At 44.9% G+C, this 26,018-nt stretch overlaps 1 protein-coding gene and 2 pseudogenes across 1 annotated transcript; 1 reads left to right on the top strand and 2 right to left on the bottom strand.

Annotated features, from left to right (window-relative positions):
• Nucleotides 1–5,664: 5,664 nt before the first annotated feature.
• Nucleotides 5,665–6,594, bottom strand: ORNANAV1R3147 (vomeronasal 1 receptor ornAnaV1R3147). The gene has a single exon (NM_001253539.2). The coding sequence runs from the start codon at nt 6,592–6,594 to the stop codon at nt 5,665–5,667; it is 930 nt and encodes a 309-aa protein (NP_001240468.2).
• ORNANAV1R-PS3420 (vomeronasal 1 receptor ornAnaV1R-ps3420 pseudogene) lies at nt 7,482–7,876 on the bottom strand (annotated as a pseudogene).
• Nucleotides 18,250–18,850, top strand: ORNANAV1R-PS3492 (vomeronasal 1 receptor ornAnaV1R-ps3492 pseudogene; annotated as a pseudogene).

A 26,018-nucleotide genomic window follows, 5' to 3' on the forward strand; every position in this document is an offset into this window, starting at 1 on the left:
GCCTCTCATTCAACTCTATCTCCTTAGTCCCTGAGCCAATCAGAGCATTTTCAGAAGAGGATGATGGGGTAACAAGGATCTGGTTGCCTTGGTGACCAGGCCTGGGCAAATTCCATCCTTTAGATGATAACATCCATTCATTCTCTTGGCCACACTATGATTTAGACAAAGATCAAAGGTGGACTCAGGATGGCACCTTTTCATTTGTTATGTAGAAGATGGCTTCCATGATCAAGAGCTAGTGTTTGTATTCTGGATTAAAGCCATATTAATCATGAGGAATGGGTAGGGTTCAGAAAACACTCCAAAGGCAATTACAGGCTCCAGTCTGGAATATGATGGGTAGCAGAATCATGATAGACTCATATGCCTTGTGAGAGGTTTTACCTTCAAGACACAGGATGGTAGCAGTGATTCATGAAAATAATTTGGGGGTACACTAGCTAGAAGCACCCTTGCCCTAGTAGAGAAGTCTAGGAACTTCGGTTTGGAGAAAGTTCAGCCACAGGATAGCTTCAGGTGTTGGGGAGATTTTGGCTATAGTATCCTGGTTATCTTCTGATTTGCCAAATGTAGAGCAGGGTAGAGAGGCTCTATAACCAACTGTCACTCAAAGCAGCAGCAGCAGCAAATTGCTGTCCTAGTCGACCACTCTTAGCTCTAAAGGCTGGTGGACCATCACTTAATGATAGCAACATTGCTCTGCAGAGCTGGATTTGATTTTACTCTCTCTGACCCCCTTCATATCCAACAGTCCACCACTCTCCTCACCTTCCAAACCCTCTTAAAATCTTCTCCAAGAGACCTTCCCAAACTAAACCCTTTATTTCCCCTATATGCTCTCCCATTCTGTGTCTACTATGAACTTGGTTGTGTTCTACTTAAGCACTTTGATTCTCATCCCAACCCCACAATGTTTATATAAACATTCTTATAGTCTACTCTTTCTCCTACCCCTAGTCTATTTTAATATATCTCTCTCTCTCTAGATTGTTTGCTCCTGTGGGCAAGGATCATGTCTATGAACTCGGTTGTATTGTACTTTCCCAAGTGCTGAGTACAGTTCTGTACAAATGATAAGCACTCAGTAAATACTTCTGATTGATAAAATATCGTTGGTTGTACTGATGCAATCTTATCATCTAATGGGAACTTAACCAACACCTACTACAGTTTTGGTTTGGGTTTTTTTTTGTTTAACTTAATTCTTATTACCTGAAACTTTCATCAAAATATTTTAATATATCCTTCTATTTAAAGTAGGAAAGGCTTCAGACACCCATGCCATATTGGGATCCGATGAAGAGTCCTTGGGGAACAGTGGATAAACTTTTATCCAGAGATTCAGGAACAAATGCCTGTGAGACAAAATTGACTTTTATGGTGGTGGTGGTTAGTATTCTTTCATCCCTGTCAGTCGGGATCACACTGGGGCAAAGAGTGGAATAAGTGAGTACACAGGTAGGGAGCAGCATATGATGAAGTACACACAAAAGATATTTACACAAAGTTAACATTTAAATCATGATATGATGATAGCTATTTAATCTCTGGTCACTCTGTTCTAATTGCTCCCACCCCCCTCCTCAACTCAAGGGCGGTGGGTTCAAGTTCAAATTTTACAGTCACCACCGAGAACAGCACAAACCACACTGAGAAAGTGTAGCAATACTACAAAGCTTTGCTAGAGAGCTTATGCGTGCATAGATGAATACCCATTGTTGGGTAGGGATTGTCTCTATTTGTTATCAAATTGTACTTTCCAAGCACTTAGTACAGTGCTCTGCACACAGTAAGCACTCAATAAATACAACTGAATGAATGAATGAATACAGATGGGCATAGAATATTACAGAGAGTCATAGAATAATACAGACAGGCATAGAGAAATATTATCCAATCAGCACCCATTATGCCATAGAATACTCCTGTACCATGGAGGTTACTCGATGCTCATTCAGCACCAATAGCAGTCCTTGATCCAGGGAGAAGTCCGCTAGTTGCAAAGTCTTTCTGGCATTTTATATCATGTCAGCAATTAGTGGAATGCTCACTCAGAATCATAGAGATGAGTGTTATCAATGCTTTACTTGCAGCAGGTGGGGTGGATAGGCAGATGTTTGCTTACATTCCTCTGTGTTTTTGATATATCCTTTGTCTAGGGAGAGATTCCCTAGGCCACTGTCCCTGTTTCTGTACCAAGACTCAGGCCAACTATGGCCACTAAGTATACTTCTTCAGATACAATGGTTTTTTGGATTGATCTTTGCTACCACCCTCACAGAGATGTAGTATAGAGAAGAGAGGGACAATAACTCAATCCCAGTCAGGTGCCTTTAATAATAATAATAATAATAATAATAATGATATTTGTTAAGTGCTTACTATGTGCCAAGCACTGTTCTATGTGCTAAGCATTGTTCTATCCCACTCCTTCCCAGGAGGTCTCAACATGCAGCCACCAGTCTGGGTACCGAGTGTTGACCACTTATAAAAGTAGGTTGTAAATACATTCATCCATTTGCATGAGCCCACCCCAAGCTGACAAATACAGTTCCTCGTGGCCCTCCATAAGATAATAATAATGGTATTTGTTAAGCGCTTACTATATGCCGGGCAGTCTACTAGGTGCTGGGGTAGATGCAAACAAATCAGGTTGGATCCAGTCCCTGTCCCACGTGGGGCTCACAGTCTTGGTCCCCATTTTACAAATGAGGTAACTGAGGCCCAAAGAAGTGAAGTGATTTGCCCAAGGTCACACAGCAGACAAGTGGCAGAGCCAGAATTAGAATCCATTACCAGGATTACAGTCTGACTCCCAGGCCTGTACTCTCTCCGCTACACCATGCAGGTTCTCCAAAATGATATCCTGCTGCATGAACCATCATCGTTCCCTATGCTGTCAGCCAGATTCTATGACTTCTCATTGGTGGTTGAGCAAAAAGTTGATACCCTTTCAGTTTCTAATGGCACGCCTTCATCACTCTCATACCCCCCTCCAAAATTCCCACTGATTTCCATCTCATGGCCAGATCTGCCAATTTGGAGCCATATGGCAACCCCCAAATAACAGTGTTGAGAAAACATGTGGTTTTGGTGTCATCTGCTCTCTCATTCACCCTATACATCCATTGTGTCACCAAATCCTGCCGATCTCACCTTCACAACATTGCCAAGACTCTCTCTTTCTTCTCCATCCAAACTGCTACCATGTTAATACAATCACTCATCCTGTCCCGACTGGATTACTGCATCAACATCTTTTCTGACCTTCTAATCTCTGGTCTCTCCCCACTTCAGTCCGTACTTCACTCTGTTACCTGGATTATCTTTCTACAGAAAAGTTCAGGGCATGTCACCCCCTTCCTCAATAATCTCCAGTGGTTGCCTATCAACCTCCATATCAAACAAAAACTCCTCATTATAGGCTTCAAAGCTCTCCATCACCTTGCCCCTTCTTACCTCACCTCCATTCTCTTCTTATACATCCCTGTCCACACACTGCACTTCTCCAGTGCTAACCTTCTCAGTGTGCCTCAGTCTCACCTGCCCGGAATTGACCCCTGGCCCATGTCTTACCATTCATTCATTCATTCATTCAATCATTCAATCATATTTATTTAGTGTTTACCGTGTGCAGAGGACTGTACTAAACACTTGGAAAGTACAATTGAACAATAGAGACAATCTCTGCCTACAATGGATTTACAGTCTAGAAGCGGGGAGACAGACATTGGGGTAGATTCAAGTTAATGAGGTTGGACACAGTCCTGGTAGCACATAGCTCACAGTCTTAGCTCCCATTTTATAGATGAGGAAATTGAGGCACAGAGAAGTTAAATGATTTGCCCAAGGTCACCAAGCAGTCAAGTAGTGGAGCTGGGATTAGAAACCAGGTCCTCCTGACAACCAGGACCAGGCTATGTCCACTAGTCCATGCTACTTCCCTTTTGGTACATTTCCAATACATAGCACCTTTTGGGGATATGGAGGTGTTAGAACGACAGACCTAGACCTGGACCATTATCTCTGTTGTATGGTGGAGAGTTGTTTTGAGCCCACCTGGAAACACAATGGAGAAAGAAGAGAAGGGAAAACTGGGAGGACAGCAGGCTTGATTCTCAATGCCTCAATGCCTCTTGCCCACCCACCTGCTAAGTTGCCATTTCCACTTGGCATTTTCCTCCTCAGGAACTTTCCTGCCATGTCACTCCTCTACTCTCTATTTCTTTCCCTTTAGTCTCCCTTGCAGGCCAACCTCAAGATACACTTTCTCTCTCACATTGAGCTAATGATAGTCAAGTTTATGAGGCTCCATTCCAGTGATTCTTCCTTCCCCCCTGTGCTGTCTCAGCCCCATTCCTGGCCCTGCAGATACACTTCGCACAAGGTTTGAGGGAAAATTCCACCAATTCCCATCCTGAACATGGGGCTGTAGGTTGGAAGAAATCTCTCTATTTCTGTTTGGGCAGGAAGATGGTAAGGGTATTGGGTGCTGGGTCAGATGTGACTATGCCATGAGGAATGCTACATGAGGGTGCTGAAGTGTAACTTTGACCGTGAAGGGGCTGGGCCAATTAAGTTCTGGGAAGGAGCAGCATGAGTTGTTTTCATAGTTTAAACAAGATGAGTTCCTCTGACATGTCCTGGGAGGTGACATGGGGCTGTGGGGGCTGCTTGGATTCAGCCAAAGGCATGGAAAGGACACTGAAGGACAATGAAGGGTGAGGACAAATTCTTTCTCTTTTTTATTGCAGTAGCAGCCATTACAGTAACTATGGGGACATCACCAAGCACTAATCACTAAACCTGCAAGATGGACTGTGGGACAAATCCAGCAAAATCAGGGCCTCAGCCATTGCTGATACCAACAACACCTTAAATTTTTCCTTCATTAGGTTCATCAGGATGTGGGAAAGAATCACCACAATCAGGAGAAGAAGCATGACCTAATGGAGAGAGCATGGGCCTGGAAGTCAAAAGGTCATGGTATCTAATCCTGGCTCTGCTCCTTGTCTGCTTTGTGACCTTGGGCAAGTCACTTAACTTCTCTGTGCCTCAGTTCCTTCATCTGTAAAATAGGGATTAAGTTTGTGAGCCCTGTGTGGGACAGGGACTATGTCCAATCCGGTTATCTTGTATCTACTCCAGTGCTCAGAACAGTGCCTGGTATATAGTAGGTGCTTAATAAATACCATTATTATCATTATTACTATTGAGGAGCAACATGGCTTAGTGGAAAAAGCATTGGCTTGGGAGTTAGAGGTTTTGGGTTTCAATCCCAGCTCTGCCATTTGTCTGCTGTGTGACTTTACACAAGTCACAATTTCTCTGGGCCTCAGTTACCTCATTTGTAAAATGGGGATTAAGACTGTGAGCCCCCTGTGGGAAAACCTTCATTCATTCATTCAATAGTATTTATTGAGTGTTTACTATGTGCAGAGCACTGTACTAAGCGCTTGGAATGTACAAACCTGATTATGTTGTATCTACCCCAGCGCTTAGAACAGTGCTTGGCACATAGTAAGGGCTTAACAAATGCCATTATCATTATTATAATTAACAATAAGAATAATAATAATTATAGGAGGATTGACAAATTGGGATTTCTGGTCCACCTATCCCAAGAAACTCAGTGGGAGATCAGGTGACTGCCATAGGAGTCTATGAAATATCTGTATTGGAAACAGGAGGTTCCCTTTTCCAAATAGTATGTATCCTCCTGTCATTAATAATCATCAGGATTGGACTAACAGTTGCAAAGGTGAGTGAAAAAACCATGTGGCTATTTACTAGCAGAGAAGACTTTTCTTTCATATTCAGTAAAATGCTCAGCACAATCGACTGACGCCCATACAGGAGGACATAGAGAGTCACCAGAGCAATGACTCTTCTGGCTGCTTGGACCTCAGGCATCATCCTAGTGGAGTGGCCGGGTCTGCGAAGGTGCTGGACTCGTCTGTGGTGTCTGTGCAGGATGAACACCATGTAGCTGCTTGCTGCACTCATGAGTCCGACGAAGAACACATCCCGGAGAGAACGAACAGTCACAATCATCAAGGCAATTTCTGCACTGGCACTGGCTTTGGAGCAATATTTGAGATCTAATATAATCCAAACACTGCTGCTGTTCTGGGGTCCTGTCATATATATCAGTACATCAATTTCCACTAGCATATTGAGGATCCAAGAGAGGATACAGGAGGGGAGGATGTACTTGGGAAATTTGGTTTTGATTCCTGCCCATTGGGAAGTGCTGGGGCTGATGGTGATGGCTTGGAAGATACTCAGGAAGTAGGTGGTGCAGATGGCAAGGCCCCTGGCCACTCGATAAAGGTACATGATAATTTTACAGCCAACGTTGTCCAGGAAATCTCTCAATCCCCAAGCATGCATGGTCTCTGAGATTCCACTGGTGAAGAGCATTACAGTGTTAGCCAAAATAAGGTGGGTGAGAAGTAAGTCTGATGAGCTAAGCTTGTACCTGTCAGAGACCATGCAAGTATAAAATAGGAGGGAAAACATATTTACTGAGACTCCAATGCTGAATTGTAACAGAATCACAATCCCAAAAGAGATCTCAATGGCATTCATTGTCTTGACCTTTCTTTTAGAACCTGAGGAGATCTTCTGCAGAACCTGGAAAGCAGGGCAGAAATTGTCTGTGAGAGAGAGAAAGCTTTCACTGGTACACAACAAATATATATACAAACAGACATGAAAATACAGATACATATATATCTGCACCCCATCAATTGGACAGCAGGTTAAATGAGAAAAAATAAAAACTATCATTTTCTATCTGTTTCTGAACATTCCTGCAAGAACTATAACTGTTATGTCCCAACTTCACAAAAAAGTGCTGGAAAATATTATGTTGGGATTTTCCCATGAGGGTGGCATTGTGTCAGCATCCTCTTTGGCATCCTCTTTGAGAAAATGCAGCTGTGGCTACACTTTTTGTCAACTATGCCACAACTCTGTTTCCTCAAATTTTAACTCTAACAATGCATTACTTACCAATGTGTCAAGCTGACTGGAGGGGAGTTTTCCATTCCTACAACTAGTTTAGTAATAGTAAAAATAGTATTTGATGAAAAATTTTGAGGGTACTGCATTGCACTAAGTGCATCTGAAAGAATGTCCCCAAGGAGCTTATATATTAAGAGAAAATTCAGTGATAAAAATATTTACATACAATGGAATCAGAATAGATAAACTACATGTTCAATAAATTATACATATATTTCAAAATGCTGCTGTTGGGCATAAACAACTACATAAGTGCTAGATGAAGCTGTTGAGGTACATATAGCTTAGGGTGATGACTTGTGAATCTTCAATTCCTTCTTTCTGTTGTTAAAATGTGTTTTGACATGCAAAGTTCCCATGTCTTCTAATTCTCATTTGCTTCTATTTCCCAGGGTTTAGTACAGTGTTCAGCACATAGTAACCCTAAATAAATACTATTATTATTACGATTTGCTGATCAGTTTTTCAAGGTAGACACCTCAATTTTCTGTGGTTCTAATTAGCACGATCTTGGTGGAGTGGCTGGGTCTGTGAGGGTGCTGGACTGATCTGTGGTGTCTGTGCAGGACAAACATCATGTAGTCACTAGCTGCACTCATCAGTCCCATGAAGAGCAGATGCCACAGAGAATGAATAATCACAGTCCCCAAGACAATTTCTCCACTGGCACTGGCTTTGGAAAATATTTGAGATCTAACATGCTTCAAATATTGCTTCTGTCCAGGGGGTCCTGTTAAATATATATCAGTACGTCAACTTCCACTCGCATTTTGAGGATCCAAGAGAGGCTACAGAAGGGGAAAATGCACTTGGGACACAGTCGATGCAGGACTATAGACCACCCTCCATAAACTGCCCCAGTAATTTAAGTATTAGAGAAGTAGTGTGGTCTAGGGGGCTAGCAGGGGACTGGGAGTCAGACAGACCTGGGTTCTACTCCTGGATCTGCCACTGTCTGTGTGACCTTGGTTAAGTCAATTCACTTCTCTGTGGCTCAGATACCTCATCTGATAAATGAGGATTAATACTGTGAGATTCGAGGAGGACATGGACTGTGTCCAACTTGATTAACTTGTTTAGTACAATGCATGGCACACAGTAAGCACTTAACAAACATAACAACAACAAAATAAACCAACAAAAAATATTTGCTGCCACCATTCCTCCCTGGAAAGGATTCAGGATTCAGTTAACTCGACTGGAAACTGACAGGTCAAGTGGGGAAAAAAGTAATGAGGCCCATCGCTCAGGTTCTTTCCTTGATACCTAGTCTCTTTGAGCAAGCATCTTTCACCCCATACAGACTGGGCCAGCACTCTCTTTGGTTGTGACTCAACATTCAGTGTTTACTTGGTGTGAAGATTTTAGCAGTAATGCCTTTTGGAAGACAGACTCTTAAACAGATATGGGAATATATACACTATCCATGATGTGTATAGGCCCAGGGGTTCCTACTCACCTGAAACAGTGTTATACTTCCTTCAGCAGAGTCTCTACCCCCACAGTGGTCCTTCCGTGGAAGTTCACCCTAGAGACACTAAGCCATTTGGGTGACTAGAAAGATATTACCTCTTTCCCTGCTGGTAGTAGGATAGAGTCTCCTTTCTCTTCCTTGTGTGGGAGTTTTTATAACTTTTCTCGGTCCTGCCTTTTTACCCAGTTACTCACCTGCAGTGACTGTGCTCCTGATGTAAAGTAGTAATATAACTCATTAAGTACACGTTGGATGCAGTGCACTGTAGTAAGCACTTGCGGATTACTAAACAAGATGTGGCACAGTCCCTTCCAACTCTATAGGGGAAGACAGGAAAAAGAGGTAATATACCCTTCTCTCTAGAAGAGGTTCTGAAGTGCAAGCAATTTACTTGTTCCAGAAGTTTCCAGAAATGTATATGTGTGACACGTGTCCTGTCCTGCACAGCCTGGCAACAGCCCCAAATAGAACTGATGGCTGTTTCTGCACCCTGTGGTTGAGTCTGTCCATGCTTTGTATCATAGGAAACATGGAGTGTGAAACAGAGACCTCTAGTCACTGGACAGAGGCACCAGATCAAAAACAGTACCATAAGAAAGCTCAGTCCTTCCCTCCCCCCCACCCGCTTCACATCCCTACACCACCCCAAACCAATCCGAAGATGCCCTTGTTGTGGCATCCCTGCCCCTGCCTCCACTCTCTGTGTGAAGAGCCCAGATCTGAGATGCTGAGATGCTGCTGAGTCACCTTGGATTGGCCATGGGGATAAGGAGCCAGGGTTATCTGGCTTTATGATGCAAGACCATAGAGAGGAAAAGAATGAGGGAGGAATGGAAGGAAAGGGAGGGAGAGGAAGTGGCATGCTAGAGAAGAGGTATGCAGGGGAAATGGTTGCACATAGGGAGAGCTGTCCTGATCTATCGTATTCCCATCTCCAGTGTGATCATGAGAGATGAAGCAATAATCATTAATGGTTCTCTGTCCCTCTCTAACTGTGGAAAGTGGATTAATTGCTGTGGCAGTGGTGGCCTGGGGATGATTTGAGAGGGAAAAGGAACTGACTTTTCCTGGACCGTTATTAACAGTAGTTCTGCTACCTCAGAAGACACAGCCAAAGAAGGAGGGAATAGAGGACCTTGGGGCATGAGGAGATGTGTGCCAAGTGCCATGCAATCACCTCTTTCTGCCTTAGCCCTCTGACAATCACCAACTTGGAGCCATGTGAGAATCATTCCAAATTCACAGTGACCATCAAGATGGCAACACTGTCCTCAGCAGATTTGTTTCTGAGACCTCTGCTTTTATGGAAAAATGATCTGGGCATCAGAGTGAAGTATGGCCTGGAGTGGGGAGAGACAGGAGACAGAGAGGTCAGCAAAAAGGCTGATGCAGTAATCCAGGCGGGATAGGAAGAGTGGTTGTATAAACGTGGTAGTAGTTTTGATGGAGAGGAAAGGGCAGATTGTACCATTGTTGTGAAGGTGGGGCTAACAGGATTTACCGATGGATTGAATATGTGTGTTGAATGAAAGAGAGGAGTCAAGGATAAAGCCAAGGTTATGGACTTGAAAGACAGGAAGGATAGTGGTGCCATCTACAGTGAAGGGAAAATCAAGGGGAGTGCAAGGTTTGGGAGGGAAGATAAAGAATTATGTTTGGACATGTTAAGATTGAGTTGATAGGACATCTAAGTAGAGATGTCTTGAGGGCAAGAGGAAATGCAAAACTGCCAAGAGGAAGAGAGATCAGGGCTGTAGATGTAGATTTTGATGTCATCCACATAGAGGGGGTAGTTGAAGCCGTGGGAGTGAATCAGTTCTTCAAGGGAGTGGATGTAGATGGATAATAGAAGGGGACCCAGAACTGAACCTAGAGGGACACCCACCATTAGGCAGAGAAGCAGAGAAGGAGACCGCAAAGAAGACTGAGAATGAGTGGCCAGAGAAGTAGGAGTAGAATCAGCAGAGGACAGTGTCAGTGAAGTTAAGGTTGGATAATGTTTCCAGGAGAAGGGGCTGGTCAGCAGTGTCGAAGGCAGCTGAGAGGTTGAGGAAGACTAGGATGGAGTAGAGGCATTTGGATTTGGCAAGAAGGAGATCATTGGTGACATCTGAGAAGGCAGTTTCTGTGGAGTAAAGGGGACTGAAGTCAGATTGGAAGGGGTCAAGGAGAGAATTGGAGGAGAGGAATTTGAGACAGCAGGGGTAGACAACTTGCTCAGGGAGTTTAGAGAGGAATAGTATTAGGGATATGGAAGCAATGTGGCTCAGTGGAAAGAGCCTGGGCTTGGGAGTCAAAGGTCATGGGTTCTAATCCTGACTCTGCCACTTGTCTGCTGTGTGACTTTGGGCCAGTCACTTAACTTCTCTGGGCCTCAATTACCTCATCTGTAAAATGGGGATTGAGACTGTGAGCCCTACATGGGATAGGGACTGTGTCCAATCCGATCAGCTTGTATCCACCCCAGCGCTTAGTACAGTGCTTGGCACATAGTTAGGCTTTTAACAAATACCATTATTATTATTATTATATGAAGGGAGCCATGGGGTCAAGGGAGAGTTTTTCTTAGAATGGGGAGACACGGGTATGTTTGAAAGCAGTGGGGAAGAAGCCATTGGAGAGTGAATAGTTGAAGATGGCTGCTAGGGATGTAAAGAGGGAGGGGGGCAAGTGCTTTGATAAGTTGTACAGGAATGGGGTCTGCTGTGAAGGTGGAGGGCGTGGCTTTTGACAGAAGGCAGGATATCTCCTCCAGAGATATTGCTGGGAAAAAGGGGAGATATGAAGAGGGGGCAGGAGTGGGGAGGAACTGAGGAAGTGCAGGGAAGATTTTAGGGAGATCAGGTCTGGTAATATCAGTTTTCTTAATAAAGTAGGTGTCCAGGTCATTTGGGGCAAGGGACGGGAGAGAAGGTGGGACAGAGTGCCTGAGATGGGAGTTAAATGTCTAGAACAACGGGCAAGGGTGACGGGCAGGGGTGTCAATAAACTGAGAAACATAGCTATCCCTGAAGGAGGCAGAGCTAGATCAGAACCATTTCCAATAGGGCCCAGCCAAGCCAAGTCTGTAACATTAATTTCTTTGACATTCACTCCAAGGGTCACATAAGGCCACATTTGCTCCTTGGCTACAGCTATTCTCAGCCCTTCCTCTATAGCACTAATTTATGTACATATCCATAACTTATTTTAATTTTGGTCTCCCCATCTAGACTGTAAGATCCTTGTGGTCAGGGAATGTGTCTACCAACTCTGCTATATTATACTTTACCAAACACTTAATACAATGGTCTGCACACAGAAAGTAATCAATTAATACAATTGATTGATCTACTGCTAGGAATTACTGGCAGAGGGATACTGGTGTGATAAATTACTCTGTCCCTTAAATATTTCCTCCCTTCCCACAGCCACTCCACAATTTGGCAGCAGTCCTTGGCGAGGGGACATTAATAATGGCAGAGACCAAATCCCAACTCTTTTGCACACTCCTTCCTCCTGAGATGTCCTCCCTTCAGAACCAGACATAATAAGTAATAATAATAATTATGCTTTTTGTAAAGCACTTACTTTGTGCCAGACACTGCACCTAGCACTGGGGTGGATACAAGCAAATTTTGTTGGACACGTGGGGCTCACAGTCTCGCTTCCCATTTTAGAGATAAGGTAACTGAGGCACAGTGAGGTGAAGTGATTTGCCCAAGGTCAAAAAGCAGACACGTGGCAGAACCAGGATTAGAACCCATGCCCTTCTGACTCCCAGGCCCATGCTCTATCCACTAGACCATGCTGCTTCTGGAGTCAGCTATTTTACCACTCTGGGGGGGGGAGGGGAAGTGGCCTCCCCATCCCAGTCCTTATTACATTATATGTTGTGTACCAGGTACGCAGTGTATTATGTCATAAGTAAATTGGCCTGAACTTCCCAAATGCTTCTCCAGAGAGTACCCTGTCCCACTTGCCTCCACCCAGCACTCAAGGCCTGGACCTGCTACATGGAAGCAATGAACCCAGGATAATGGGCCATGATGCCTGGGATTAGAATCCAGGTCCCCTGACTCCCAGACCTTTCTGCTTAGGCCATGCTGTTTCCCAGGTATGTATACAATATACGAGCAATAGTGAGGAAGAGAATACAGGAGGCATGAAGGGAAGGGAGGGATGAGGGATAAATGGAGAAATGCTGGAGCAGGTTGTGGAGGTAACTTGGAGAAGATGTGGATATTTGAAAGGAAGACCAGGGTCTGTACTTTTGGCGACTCCGATCCTTTATTACTCCACTTCCAATGGGGCTACTAGGAGTGAACCAGAATCTCTTTGGGGCTACTAAGCCTGAACCAGGATCTCTTTGACCCTACAGCCACTGTACCTGCTCTGCTCCTGTGGGATGTTGGGCTATTGTGGATAGAGGGTAAGGCAGGAGGGTGCCTCTCAGGAAACAGGAATTGACTTTCCTTGAGCCATTGTTATTTCAGCCCTGCTATTCCAGGAGTCACAAATGCAGAGATTGCTACAGAAGGCCAAAATTGGGAGCTGTGAGGCATAGGGAGACATGTATTATGCAGGCTCCTCTCTCTTCTCTAACATTCCCTTCCAACCACCACCTGAGTGCAATCTGGAAGCCATTTGAGCTTGCAGTGGAAATCTAAGGGGCAACGATACAATTTTCCCTTTATACAATGAGTTTAAAACTGATTCAATTCTGAAAACTCGATCAAGAGATGATCCTGCCTAATGCCTCTTCTTCTTCAGTCCTGGGAATGGAAAGATGGGAGAGTCACAGGAAATGATCAAGGAAAGACTGAAATATTTTGGCTTTCCAGGCAACTATTTTTTAAAATTGTCCCCATCCAATTAATCAGCACAACAAAGTGCTCTACTGGTGCTTACCCTGGAGAGAACATCGGAGGGGCACTCAGTTTAGTGTTTGGTGCCAAGCAGACTCTGCTGAAGGAGTGCTGAGAAGCAGTGGGGCCTAGCAAATAAAGCATGGGCCTGGGAGTCAGAAAGACATGGGTTCAAATCTTGTCTCCACTTCTTGTCTGCTATGTGACCTTCGGCAGGTCACTTAAGTTCTCAGTGCCTTGGTTATCTCATCTGTAAGATGGGGGTTAAGACTGTAAGCCCTATGTGGACTGTGTCCAACTTGATTAGCTTGGTTCTGCCCCAGTGCTTAGTACAGTATTTGGCACATAGTAAGTGCTTAACAAGCACAATTCGATAAAAGCAAATGGGCAACTTGGCCATAGGGTACTACTAGATGGATGTGATTTCTTCAGGGAGTTGCCTGTATCCACAGATGCAATCCAACCAGGAGTAGCTGACTCTACCAACCCGACTGACTGTATCCAACCAGCCTTTCCCAAAAACAGAAGGACACAGTGCTTGGGGTGACCTTACCACAGTGGAACCAATGTGCTGGTCTCAGCTGCAGGGAGCAGCCCCTACAGGGCTTGGAAGAACAAGGACCCATGCCTAAGTTTGGAAAGTGTCTGACTGAGGCACTATGGAATGATTAAAACCCAGGGATGGAACATGGAACATGGAAATACTCGAGATGGGTGTCACCTTTCTTCCGCAATTCTTCCGTAATTCTACTTAATAAGTGAAGCAAAGTTCTCCATCACCTTGCCCCTTCCTACCTCAGCTCCCTTCTCTCCCTCTACAACCCAGCCCACACACTCTGCTCCTTTCCCACTAATCTCTTCACTGTGCCTCGTTCTCTCCTATCCTGCCATTAATCCCTGGCCCATATCCTACCTCTGGCCTTAAATACCCTCCCTCCTCACATCTGCTAAACTAGCACTCTTCCCCACTTTCAAAGCCTTCCGGAGAGCTCACCTCCTCCAGGAGGCCTTCCCAGACTGAGTCCCCCTTTCCCTATGCTTCTCCTGCCCTCCCCATCACCCCTACCCCCTCCCTCTGCTCTACTCCCTTCCCCTTCCCCAAGCACTTGTGTATATTTGTACATATTACTCTATTTTATTAATGATTTATATATATATCTAATACTACTGATCTATTTTGATGGTACTGATGCCTGTCTTCTTGTTTTGTTTTGTTGTCTGTTTCCCCCTTCTAGACTGTGAACCCATTGTTGGGAAGGGATTGTCTCTATCTGTTGTCGAATTGTGCTTTCCAAGCACTTCATATAGTGCTCTGCACACAGTAAGTGCTCAATAAATACGACTGAATGAGTGAATGAACTCTAAGGAAATGGCACTCTGGACTGTTGCTCGGATCCCATCCGAGGTTCCTGCATACGGTGCATGTCAGTTTTTCTCCTTTCCCCATGTGAGAATCCTGGGTTTGAATCCAGGGATTTATTTTTCTCTCTGATCTCCCTTCCTCCTATCTCTACCCGCTCCAAACTATTCTTCACTCCGCTGCCCGGCTCATCGTCCTGCAGAAAAGATCTGGGCATGTCACTCCCCTTCATAAAAACCTCCAGTGGTTGCCTATAAACCTTCGCATGAAACCAAAACGTCTCACTCTAGGCTTCAAGGCTCTCCATCACCTTGCCCCCTCCTTCCTCTCCTCCCTTCTCTCTTTCTACTGACTACCCTGCACGCTCCTCTCCTCTGCCGCCCACCTCCTCACTGTCCCCCATTCTCTCCTATCCCACTGTAGACCCCTGGGCCACGTCCTCCTGCAGTCCTGGAATGCCCTCCCCCCTCCCCTCCGCCAAACTAATTCTCTTCCCCTCTTCAAAACCCTACTTAGAGCTCACCTCCTCCAAGAGGCCTTCCCAGACTGAGCTTCCCCTTTTCCCTCTGCTCCCTCTGCTCCCCCTCTACCCCCCCTTCACCTCCCCTTCACCTCCCCTCAGCTAAGCCCTCTTTTCCCCCTTTCCCTCTGCTCCTCCTCCCCCTCTCCCTTCTCCTCCCCTCAGCACTCTGCTCATTCGCTCAATTTTATATATTTTCATTACCCTATTTATTTCGTTAATGAGATGTATATCACCTTGATTCTATTTATTGCTATTGTTTTAATGAAACGTTCATCCCCTCGATTCTATTTATTGCTATTGTTTTTGTCTGTCTGTCTCCCCCGATTAGACTGTAAGCCCATCAAGGGGCAGGGACTGTCTCTATCTGTTGCCATTTTGTACATTCCAAGCACGTAGTATAGTGCTCTGCAAATAATAAGCGCTCAATAAATACTCTTGAATGAATGAATGAATGAATGAATGAATCTACCATAACTTGGTTCAGCCCTGGAATTGGCGCTTCAGGGATGAACTGCCATGGCTCCTTTTGCCAACAATGTACCCCTATGTGGGTCCTCTTCAGTGAAGACAATTGCCTCCACTTCACTGTGTGATTGGTGTTCTCTTCCTATGCAAAGATCTTTTTCTACCGTCTTCTGCTATTTCTTCATTATTTACCCATGCTATCCTTCAGTCTCAACCATACTCTTCAGACCCCTGCATACCTCAAATTTTATATTGCAACTCTCTTCTCCCTTTTTCTCTCCTGCTTCCCCCGTTGCCAACATCTCCTACCTCACAGCTCCAGATAGACTTAGCAGAGTTCCTACTAAAATCCCTGAAACACCACTGACAGAGGTGATTTTTACCTACTCACTTGTCTCTGTTGCTTCTGAGGATGGAAGGGCAGCTTACAGGCAGTCAGATTCTGGAAGAATAAGGCTGAAGCAGCTTTTATCAGTTACTTTTCTCATCTCTTCTCTCCTTCAGGGAGTAATTAGTGTGTGTGTGCTAAAGAGTAAATCTCTGAGCAATAATTCACTCTGACATGCTGACTGGAAAATTCCTAGCTATTTCCAGATTTTCCTCCCTGGTACCTGTGTCCAGATGAATTCAGAGCTCTCATTACAATGATGTTCTAGTAACTGACCTATCAGAGATACCACTGGCAAGGTTTAGCATCAGTGCTGGTAACCTGCAGGCCCCAGCCCTTAGCCCAGCTCTATCCTGAATGGAGCTTGTGACTTTGGTGCATGTTTGACACTCTCACCCCCAGGGTAAGGCATGGCCTCAAATGCTCCTAAACCACAGCGTCCAGTCAGTTCCCTCCATATTTTTCTCTCTGTCCTCACCATTCTAGTCAAGGAGAGAGAAAAAGCTGTGAGAGGGAGGTTGGAGCAGTTGTTTCATTCCTGCACCACACATTCAGAGATTCCTTTGGCCCTCCAGAAGTAGGGATAGTGTTTTTGTTTCCACATTATCAGGACAAACTGAGGTCCAGGAAGCAGAGACTGAAGAAAGCTTAATAGGGAGTCCATCATCATGCTACAGAAATATGAAAACATTTGAGAATTCAGAATCCAGTGCAAGGGAAAGTCTAGGGTAGGGAAAGGAACTGGTGAATGGATTTACTTTAAACTATTTTGACTAAGTACTGCTAAGGTTTCATCTGATGCTAGGCTATTAAATGCTGATGGTTGCGGGTCAAATAGGAAACCTTGATGAATTACTGTGGATAGTGGAGATCATTAAATAATCTCACAACTGGAGCAGAGAAACTACTTACCATCAGCTTGGAAGGACTCCGTCAGCTTGCCCCTTCCCACCTCACCTCACTGAACTCCTACTAAAGCCCAGCCCATGCACTTTGCTCCTCAAGTGCTAACTTACTACCATGCCCCTACCTCATGTATCTTTCCACTAACCCATTTACCAGATCCTCCCCCTAGTCTGGAACACCCTCCCCTTCCACATACACCAGTTCACTACTCACCTAATCTTTGAGGTCACTTCTCCTCCAAGAGGCCTTCCCAGATAATAAATGCTTAGAACAGTACTCTGCACATAGTAAGAGCTTAACAAATACCAACATTATTATCCCTCTTTTCTCCAGCTCCCTCTTTATTCTGAGCTATCTATGCACTTGGATCTGTGACTTTTGTTCACTTGATATTCACCCCACCCTGAGCCCCACGGCTCTTATGTACAAATCTTTAAATTTTGTGAATTGCATTATTTATTGCTATTACTGTTTGTCTCCCCTTCTAGACTGCAAGGTTATTGTGGACAGAGAATGTGTCCACCAACCCTGTCGTATCGTATTGCAGCGGAAAGAGCATGGGCTTTGGAGTCAGAGGTCATGGGTTCGAATCCCAGCTCTGCCACTTGTCAGCTGTGTGACTGTGGGCAAGTCACTTAACTTCTCTGTTCCTCAGTTACCTCATCTGTCAAATGGGGGTTAAGACTGTGAGCCCCACGTGGGACAATCTGATTCCCCCATGTCTACCCCAGTGCTTAGAACAGTGCTCTGCACATAGTAAGCACTTAACAAATAACATTATCATTATTATCATTATTATTATTATTATCTAGAGGAAACAGCCTAGGCACCTGGGAATCAGGAAACTTGGGTCTTAATTCCAGCTCCACCATTTGACTGCTGGATGTCCTGATGTCCTCGGGCAAATCACTTCTCTGTGTCTCAGAATTCTCATCTGTAAAATGGGGATAAAATACCTGTTCTCTCTTCCCTTTGGAGTATGAGCCCCATGTGGAAAAGAGACTATCTCTGTTCTGTTTAGATTGTACCTAAATACAATGCTTGGCACATAGAAAACACTTAACAAGTGTCACAATTATTATTATATTCTAATGCATGCACTCTTTTCTCCCTCTCTGTTTCTCTCTGTCTCCCTCTCTGTCTCTCCCTGTGGGTGTGTATGTGTGTTTGTGTGGGGGTGTGTGTGTGTGTCTTTCCCCCTCCCAGGTTGCTCTGCAGGAGGTCTCTTCTGGTACTAACAGAAAATTTCAGACAATGAATGCCACTGAGCTCTCTTTTAGGATAGTAATTCTTTTACAGTTCAGCATTGGGATCTCAGTGAATTTATTTCTTCTCTTATTTTATATCCACATGGTCTCTGCCACCCACAAACTCAGCTCCTCGGACTTGATCCTTGCCCACTTAGCCTTGGCCAACACCATAACTCTTCTCTCCAGGGGAATCCCAGAGACCATCTCAGCTTGAGAACTGAGAAATTTCCTTAATGATGTTGGATGTAAAATCCTGATTTACTTTCACCGAGTTGCCCCGCGGACTTTCCATCTGTACTGTCTGCCTCCTGAGTGTCTTCCAGGCCATCACCATCAGTTCCAGCACCTTCAGATGGTCAGGAGTCAAAGCCAAATTACCCAGGTTCATCCTCCCCTCCTGGATCCTCTCCTGGATTTTCAATATGCTGATTGATTTTGATATATTGATGTACACGTCAGGCCCTCAGAACAGCAGCAGTGCTCGCATCATACTGGATCTCAAATACTGTTCAAGAGTCAGTGTGAGTGCAGAAACGACCTTGGTGATTGCTGTTGTGCCTTCCCTCCAGGACCTGTTCTTTGTGGGACTCATGAGTGTGGCCAGTGGTTATTCATTCAATAGTATTTATTGAACGCTTACTATGTGCAGAGCACTGTACTAAGTGCTTGGAATGAACAAGTCGGCAACAGATAGAGACAGTCCCTGCCATTTGATGGGCTTACAGTCTAAGCGGGGGAGACAGACAGACAAGAACAATGACAATAAATAGAGTCAAGGGGAAGAACATCTCGTAAAAACAATGACAACTAAATAGAATCATGGTGTTTGTTCTGCAGAGGCATCACAGGCAGGTCCAACACCTTCATGGGCCCAGTCACTCTCCCAGGATGATGCCTGAGATCAGAACAGCCGAGAGGGTCATTGTCCTGGCCACTCTCTACGTCCTCCTCCATGGGCGGCAGTCTCTCTTGTTGAGTGCTTTACAAAGCATAAAAGAAAAGTCTCCTCTCCTGGTGAATAGCCATTTGGTTTTTATACTCACTTTCTCTGTCATTAGCCCATTCCTAATTATTCACAGTGACCGGAGAATGAGGACATTCTGGAAAAGAGAATCTCCTGTTCCCAATGTGGCTTCCTTCTAAGTTCTCAGGGAAGCTGCCTGATATTCCTTTTAGTGCCACTGAGCTAAGATGGCTACATATCCCTGTTTGGACAGCAGCACATTGAGGTTGGGGTTCCTGTCCCATGTCCACATGGGATAAATTTAGGGTGGGTATTATTGCTGCCATAGATCTCTGCTGCAGCGCATCCCAGTGACAATTCTCTCTGTCCCTCAGATTAAGCTTGTGGAATCTACAATATGTCATAAGGAAGTACCCCTCATTCTCAATATGCCCCTGACCCAGACACTGCTCCTCCTTAGCATCACAGAATCCTGGCTTGCTACCATGACATTGTCTTCCCCCCTTGCTCTCTCCTGAGCAGACCTCATCTTCTCCCATTCCCCAAGACTCACTGAAAAGGGGGAGGAGTAGACATGAGTCTTTTTTAAAAAAACAATTATGGTATTTCTTAAGTGCTTGCCATGTGTCAAGCGCTGTTTTAAGCTCTGGGGTAGAGACAATTATTCAAATGGACATAGTCTCTCTCCTGCATGAGGCTCAGCGACTAATTAGGTGGGAGAACAGGAATTGAATCCCAATTTTGCAAATGAGGATGCTGAGGCACAGAGAAGTGAAGTGACCTATCCGAGATCACTCAGCAGGCAAGTGGCAGAGCCAGGATTAAAACCTGAGTCCTCTGACTCCCAGGCCTGTGCTCTCTCGACTAGGACATGCTGTTTCTCATGCCCCTCACTGCTGTTTTGGCACCATCCCACATCTTTCATCTCTCTCATACATATTACCCATTTACTACCACCACCTAATTATGGGTCACCATCATCTTCCCCAGCCCTAAATCCCTAGTCCAACTTTCCCAAACATTTTTGATCCCTTCCTCACAAGGCTTCTCTGTCTCTATACTGATCCCCAGATTGTTCCTGATGAACTTCTAGCTGCCCACTTACTCTACTTGCTCAACTTCACTACCTCCGGTTCCACCCCAACTAACCCACTCACCAGAAGAGGCACATGCCTGATCTTATTGTCTCCAATAACTATACAGTCTCCTACCTCACCAACATCTAAATCCTCCTTTCTGATCACTGCCTCCTCTCTTGCCTTTTCACCCACACATCCCCTCCCAGCAAAACTGTTCTGTCCCTCCAAAGAAACCTCCACTCTCTTCACCACTTCCAATTATCCCAAGTCAACACACACACCTTTTAGTCTCCCTACCCTTCCTATGCTCTCTTGATGCATAAATTCATGACCTGTAATCAGCCCTCTTCACTGAATTAAAATCCCTTGCACCTGTGTTCCTCTGTCAATCTTGTACCACCGACCTGTAGCCCTGGGTCACCTCTACAGTACATTTCCTCCATTCTCATGTTTTTGTTGCAAAGCACTGCTCATGGAAATCCAGACACCAGGATCACCTCGTCCCACTCAAACTCATCCTCACCTAATTTAATCCTGCGTTCTCCTTTGCCCAGAAACATTGTGTCTCCACTCTTCAATCAGTCAATCAGCTAATGGTATTTATTGAGGACTTAATATGTGCAGGGCATTGTGTGAGGCACTCGAGAAAGTACAATAGATTTGGTAGACACGTTCGCTGATCACAAGGAGCTTAAGAGGCTAGAGGGGAGAGACAGGCATTAATAAGAATAAATTACAGTTATGTACATAAGTGCTGTGGGGCTGCCTGTACCAGTTTCAGACATTTAACTCTCTCCTTGAAGGCTCTGTCTCCCAGCCTCCCCCAACTCTTTCCCTAATGACTGTGCTATCTATTTCAACATAAAATTAAAACCATCAGGCATGAACTCATTAAAATATCCCCTGCACCTCTCCAGTTCCATCCTCCCTCCTGTCCCCTCACGGATTCTCCCATCCTTCCCAAGAGGTATATCCCTGCCTCCTCTCAGAATTACACCCTCCACCTGCACCTCCGACCCCAGAGAAGCAGCATGGCTCAGTGGAAAGAGCCTGGGCTTGGGAGTCATAGCTCATGGGTTCGAATCCCGGCTCCAACGCTTGTCAGCTCTGTGACCTTGGGCAAGTCACTTAACTTCTCTGTGCCTCAGTTACCTCATCTGTAAAATGGGGATTAAGATTGTGAGCCTCATGTGGGACAACCTGATGACCCTGTATCTCCCCCAGCGCTTAGAACAGTGCTCTGCACATAGTAAGCGCTTAACAAATGCCAACATTAGTATTATTATTATCCCTTTGCAACTTATTGAAACATTTGGTGACTCCCTCCTTCTCACTCTGACTGCCATCTTCAACCACTCACTTTCCAATAGCTCTTTAACCTTGGCTTTCAAATATGACCATATGTACCCTGACCTTAGAAAACCTTCCATTTGCTCTATTGCACTCTCCACTTATGACTCCGTCTCCCTTTTATCATTCCTTTCCAAATTCCTTGAGCAAGTTGTTTACACAAGCTGCCTTCACTTCCTCTCCTTTAAGTCTCTCTTCAACCCCCTGCAATCTGACTTTCACTCCCAGCACTCTGTGGAAACAGCCCTTTCCAAAGTCACCATTAAACTACTTCTTGACGAATCAAATGACCTCTACTACTTCCTAATCCTCCTACACCTCTCTGCTGCTTTTGACACTGCAGACCATCCCCCTTCTGCAGGATACACTAATGTTGGCTTCCCTGACAATAGCCTTTCATGGTTCTTCTCATATTTCCTCCTATCTCTTTGGCTGCTCCTTCTCAATTTCTTTCACCAGCTACTCTTTGCCTCCCACCTGCTAACTGTGGAAGTTCTTTTAGGTTCAGTTCTGGGTGTCCTTCTACTCTCCATCTACACACACTCACTTCCATGCATTCACCTACATCTCTACGTGGAGGTTTCCCATAAATACCTCTCCAGCCCCAACTTCCCTCCTTTGAATGCTAGCATTTCCTCCCACCTCCAGGTCACTTCTACAGGGTTTCTGGCTGACAGTTCACAGTTAACAATTCAGAAACCACTCTTCATCTTCTCATCTTTGGTGTACAATCTCCAACTTCACCAACTCTGAAATTTCACTCCCCGACCACAACCTCCTAATCTGCATTCCTTCCCATACACCTCCTCCCTGCAAAGTCATCCTGTCCACAGTTGAGGTCTCAGATGTTTTGACCCCCTTCAAATGTTCTAAAGACATCTGGTCTCCTTATGGTCTGGTTTGCTCTACCTTCTCTTGACACACAAATCCACACCCTCCGCACATCCGTCTGAACTGCGCTCAATTCTCTCACTCTTCTCCTATTAATTTTAGTAATAATAATGGTATTTGTTAAGCACTTACCTTGTGCCAGGCACTTTACTAGGCGCTAGTGTGGATACCACCAAATTGGGTAGGACAAAGTCCCTGTCCCAAGTGAGACTCACAGTCTCTTCCTCTACTGATCGTGTACAACCAACCTGCAGCCTTAGGTCACCTCTACACGAAACTTCCTCTGGTCTTGGGCACAAGCTGCAGAATGCTGCCGGCAGAAATTTAGACCATGCTAATCATTTCCATCTAAAATTCATTCTCAGCTCTTTTAGTTCTGCCTTCTCAACTACTCTGCAGGAATACTTCTCAGTCCTTATTGATTCCCATGCTCATTTCCTGTGACAGTTATTTCTGAATTTAACTCCCTCCTCAATTCTGATTCCCCCAGCCCCCCACCCCCAAACCTTGCCCCTCATGACTAGGTCATGGATTTTGTTGATAAAATTGAAAACATTAGGCATAGTCTTGCTAAATTCTCCTCTGCACTTTTCTTGTCCCTTCCTCTTCCAGCCCTCTTTTCTATACTCCTATCCTTCCCAGCAGTATCTCAATAGGAGATATTCTGCCTCATCTTTAAATCTACCCTCTCTGCTGTGTTTCTGACTCCATCCCTTTTCACCTTATCAAAACAATTTTCTTTTCCCTGACTTCCATCTTCTCTCATTCACTTTCTAATGGCTCTTTCCCCTTCATTTAAAGCATACCTATCTATCCCCTATCCTAATAACAAAAAAAACCCACCTCTCTTTACCCTATGGCTCCATCCAGTTGTCACCAATCACTATACTACCATTCCTTTTCTAACTTCTTAAGCTAGATGTCTATGGTTGCTTTCCTACCTTTCTCACCTCCAACTCTTTCCTTGACCCTTTGCTATTTGGCTTCCACCCCATTCAAATCATGGAAACAGTCCTCTCTAAGGTCACCAATGACCTCCTATTGTTCAATCCAATGGCTTCTACTCCATTCTAATAGTCCTGGATCTCTCAGCTGACTCTAATACTGTGGATCACCCCCTCCTCCTGGAAATGTAATCCAATCTTGACTTCACTGACACTGTCCTCTCTGGTTCTCCTCCTTTCTCTCTGGCCACTCCTCAATCTCTTTTAAGGGTTCCAACTCTGCTTCCCACCCTAATCGTGGGAGTCCCATAAGGCTCAATTCTGGGCCCCCTTATATTTTCCATCTACACCCACTCTATTGGAGAACTCATTTACTTTCACAGGTTCAATTACAATTTCTATGTGGAGGATTCCCAAAACTACCACTCCAGCCCTGATCACTTTCCTTGTCTGCAGTCTCACATTTCTTTCTGCCACCAGAGTATCTCTACTTGGATGCCGTCATTTCAGAACCCCATAAGGGACAGGCCCTAGAGGCTTCATAAACTGCCTGTCTGTGTGGTTAAATGTTCTGTTCCTGTGATTTCTGAGTTCCTCAAAAATGGGGGGGGGCCCTCCCTCGTAGCCAACCAATTAGAAGCTACTACAACTCTTGGATCTCAATGATCCACTCCCGTCCACCTAGGGTTTATCAGGTTCCTGTAGACTTGTAGTGAGGATGATCATGGAACACCCCATAGCTGAGTGGTCAACTCTTGGGGGTGCCTGGGAGACTCCGGTGACAAAATGGAAGCACTGCAGGGACTCCAGATCATTGTTTTCTGGTGTTTTTTGTGATTATTCCCCTTCCTTTTCTGGCCTCCAGCAACCATTATTGCCGAGGCCTTGCAGGAAATACTGCTTTGTCCAGGAATTGTTTGGAACTCTTATGCTTCCTCCTTCCAGAGCACAGCCTGACAACTTTGTGATGGGAATTAGGGACCTTAGTCTTCCCACCCCCGACGACTCCTCCCTGCCCCGCCCTCCCCCCCCCCCCCCCAGACACACACACATACATTCTGCTGTTATTTTTGCAGTAGTCTGCTTTCCAGGGAGGTTCAACCTGGAGCAGTCCCCTATTACCAGAGGATACTAGAGAATGGATTTCAGGGGCAGCAGCAGTAGCAGCAGCAGCCACCATGATATAAAATCACAAGAGTAGAGGGGCAGGCCAGGTAGTAACTTCACCCCTCTTCCAGCCTGTCTCAGGCTAAGTGGAGCATAGAAGCTCAAAGGAGGTGAAAAAGGGATAAGGGAAGATTGAGAAGCAGCCTGGCCTAGTGAATAGAGCATGAGCCTCGGAGTCAGAGGACCTGGATTCTAATCTCGGCTTTCCAGTTGTCTTCTGTGTGACCTTGGACAAGTCACTTAACTTTTCTGTGCCTCAGTTACCTCATCTATAAAATGGGGATTAAGACTATGAGCCTCATGTGGATCATGGACTGTGTCCAACTTCACTGTATCTACTCCAGTGCTTAGAATACTCCAGTGCTTAGAATAATAGTGTTAGTAAGCTCTTAACAAATGCCTTAAAAAAATAAGGGAAATGAATGGCTGTTTCTATGCTACATTGTTTTTGTTTCAGAACTTCAACTGTTGTTCCCTTCCACTTTGCTAAGCATAGGGGAGTGATCCTCGATTGTAGCAATTGGAGAATGTGGAATTGATGCTGCTACTTAATGATGATGATGATGATGATGATGATGATGATGTTTAAAGCACTTACTATGTGCAAAGTACTGCACTATGCAAAGGGGTACATACAAAATAATCTGGTTAGACACAGTCCCTATCCCAAATGGAACTCACAGCCTAAGGGAGAGGGAGAATAGGAATTGCATCTCCACTTTACACATAAGGAAACAGAGGCACTAAGAAGTTAAGTAACTTGCTTAAGGTTACAAATCAGGCAAGTGGCAGAGCTTGGATTAGAACCCAAATCCTCTGGCAATCAGGCACGTTTTCTTTCTGCCAGGCCATGCTGCATAATATATTATTAATAATGATAATAATTGTGATAATTGTTAAGCACTTACTATTTGCCAAGCATTATACTAAGTACTGGGGCAGATACAAGATAACCAGGTCCCACATGGGTCTCATAGTCTACATAGGAGGGAGAATAGGAATTGAATCCCTATTTTGGAGATGAAGGAACTGTGGAACAGAGGAGTTAAGTGACGTCCCCCAGGCCACAGAGCAAACAAATGGCAAAACCGGAATTAGATCCCAGATTCTCTGACCTCTAGGCCTGTGATCTTTCCACTATTTCTTACATGTTCTTCATCTGAGCCAAACCCCAATCCTGTTATATCCATTATAGCATTCTTACATGAAATCATTCCCAGCTCACTTTAGCTGCTTCAATATAGGGGAAACAGTGTGGCTTAGTGGATACAGCAATTGGCAGAGAGTCAGAAGGACCTGGGCTCTAATCCCCGTTCTGCCACATGTCTGCTATGTGTTCTTGGACAAGTCACTTCACTTCTCCATGCCTCAGTGACCC

This window comes from Ornithorhynchus anatinus, unplaced genomic scaffold, assembly GCF_004115215.2.
Source record: "Ornithorhynchus anatinus isolate Pmale09 unplaced genomic scaffold, mOrnAna1.pri.v4 scaffold_80_arrow_ctg1, whole genome shotgun sequence".
In the NCBI taxonomy this organism is placed as follows: Eukaryota; Metazoa; Chordata; class Mammalia; order Monotremata; family Ornithorhynchidae; genus Ornithorhynchus; species Ornithorhynchus anatinus.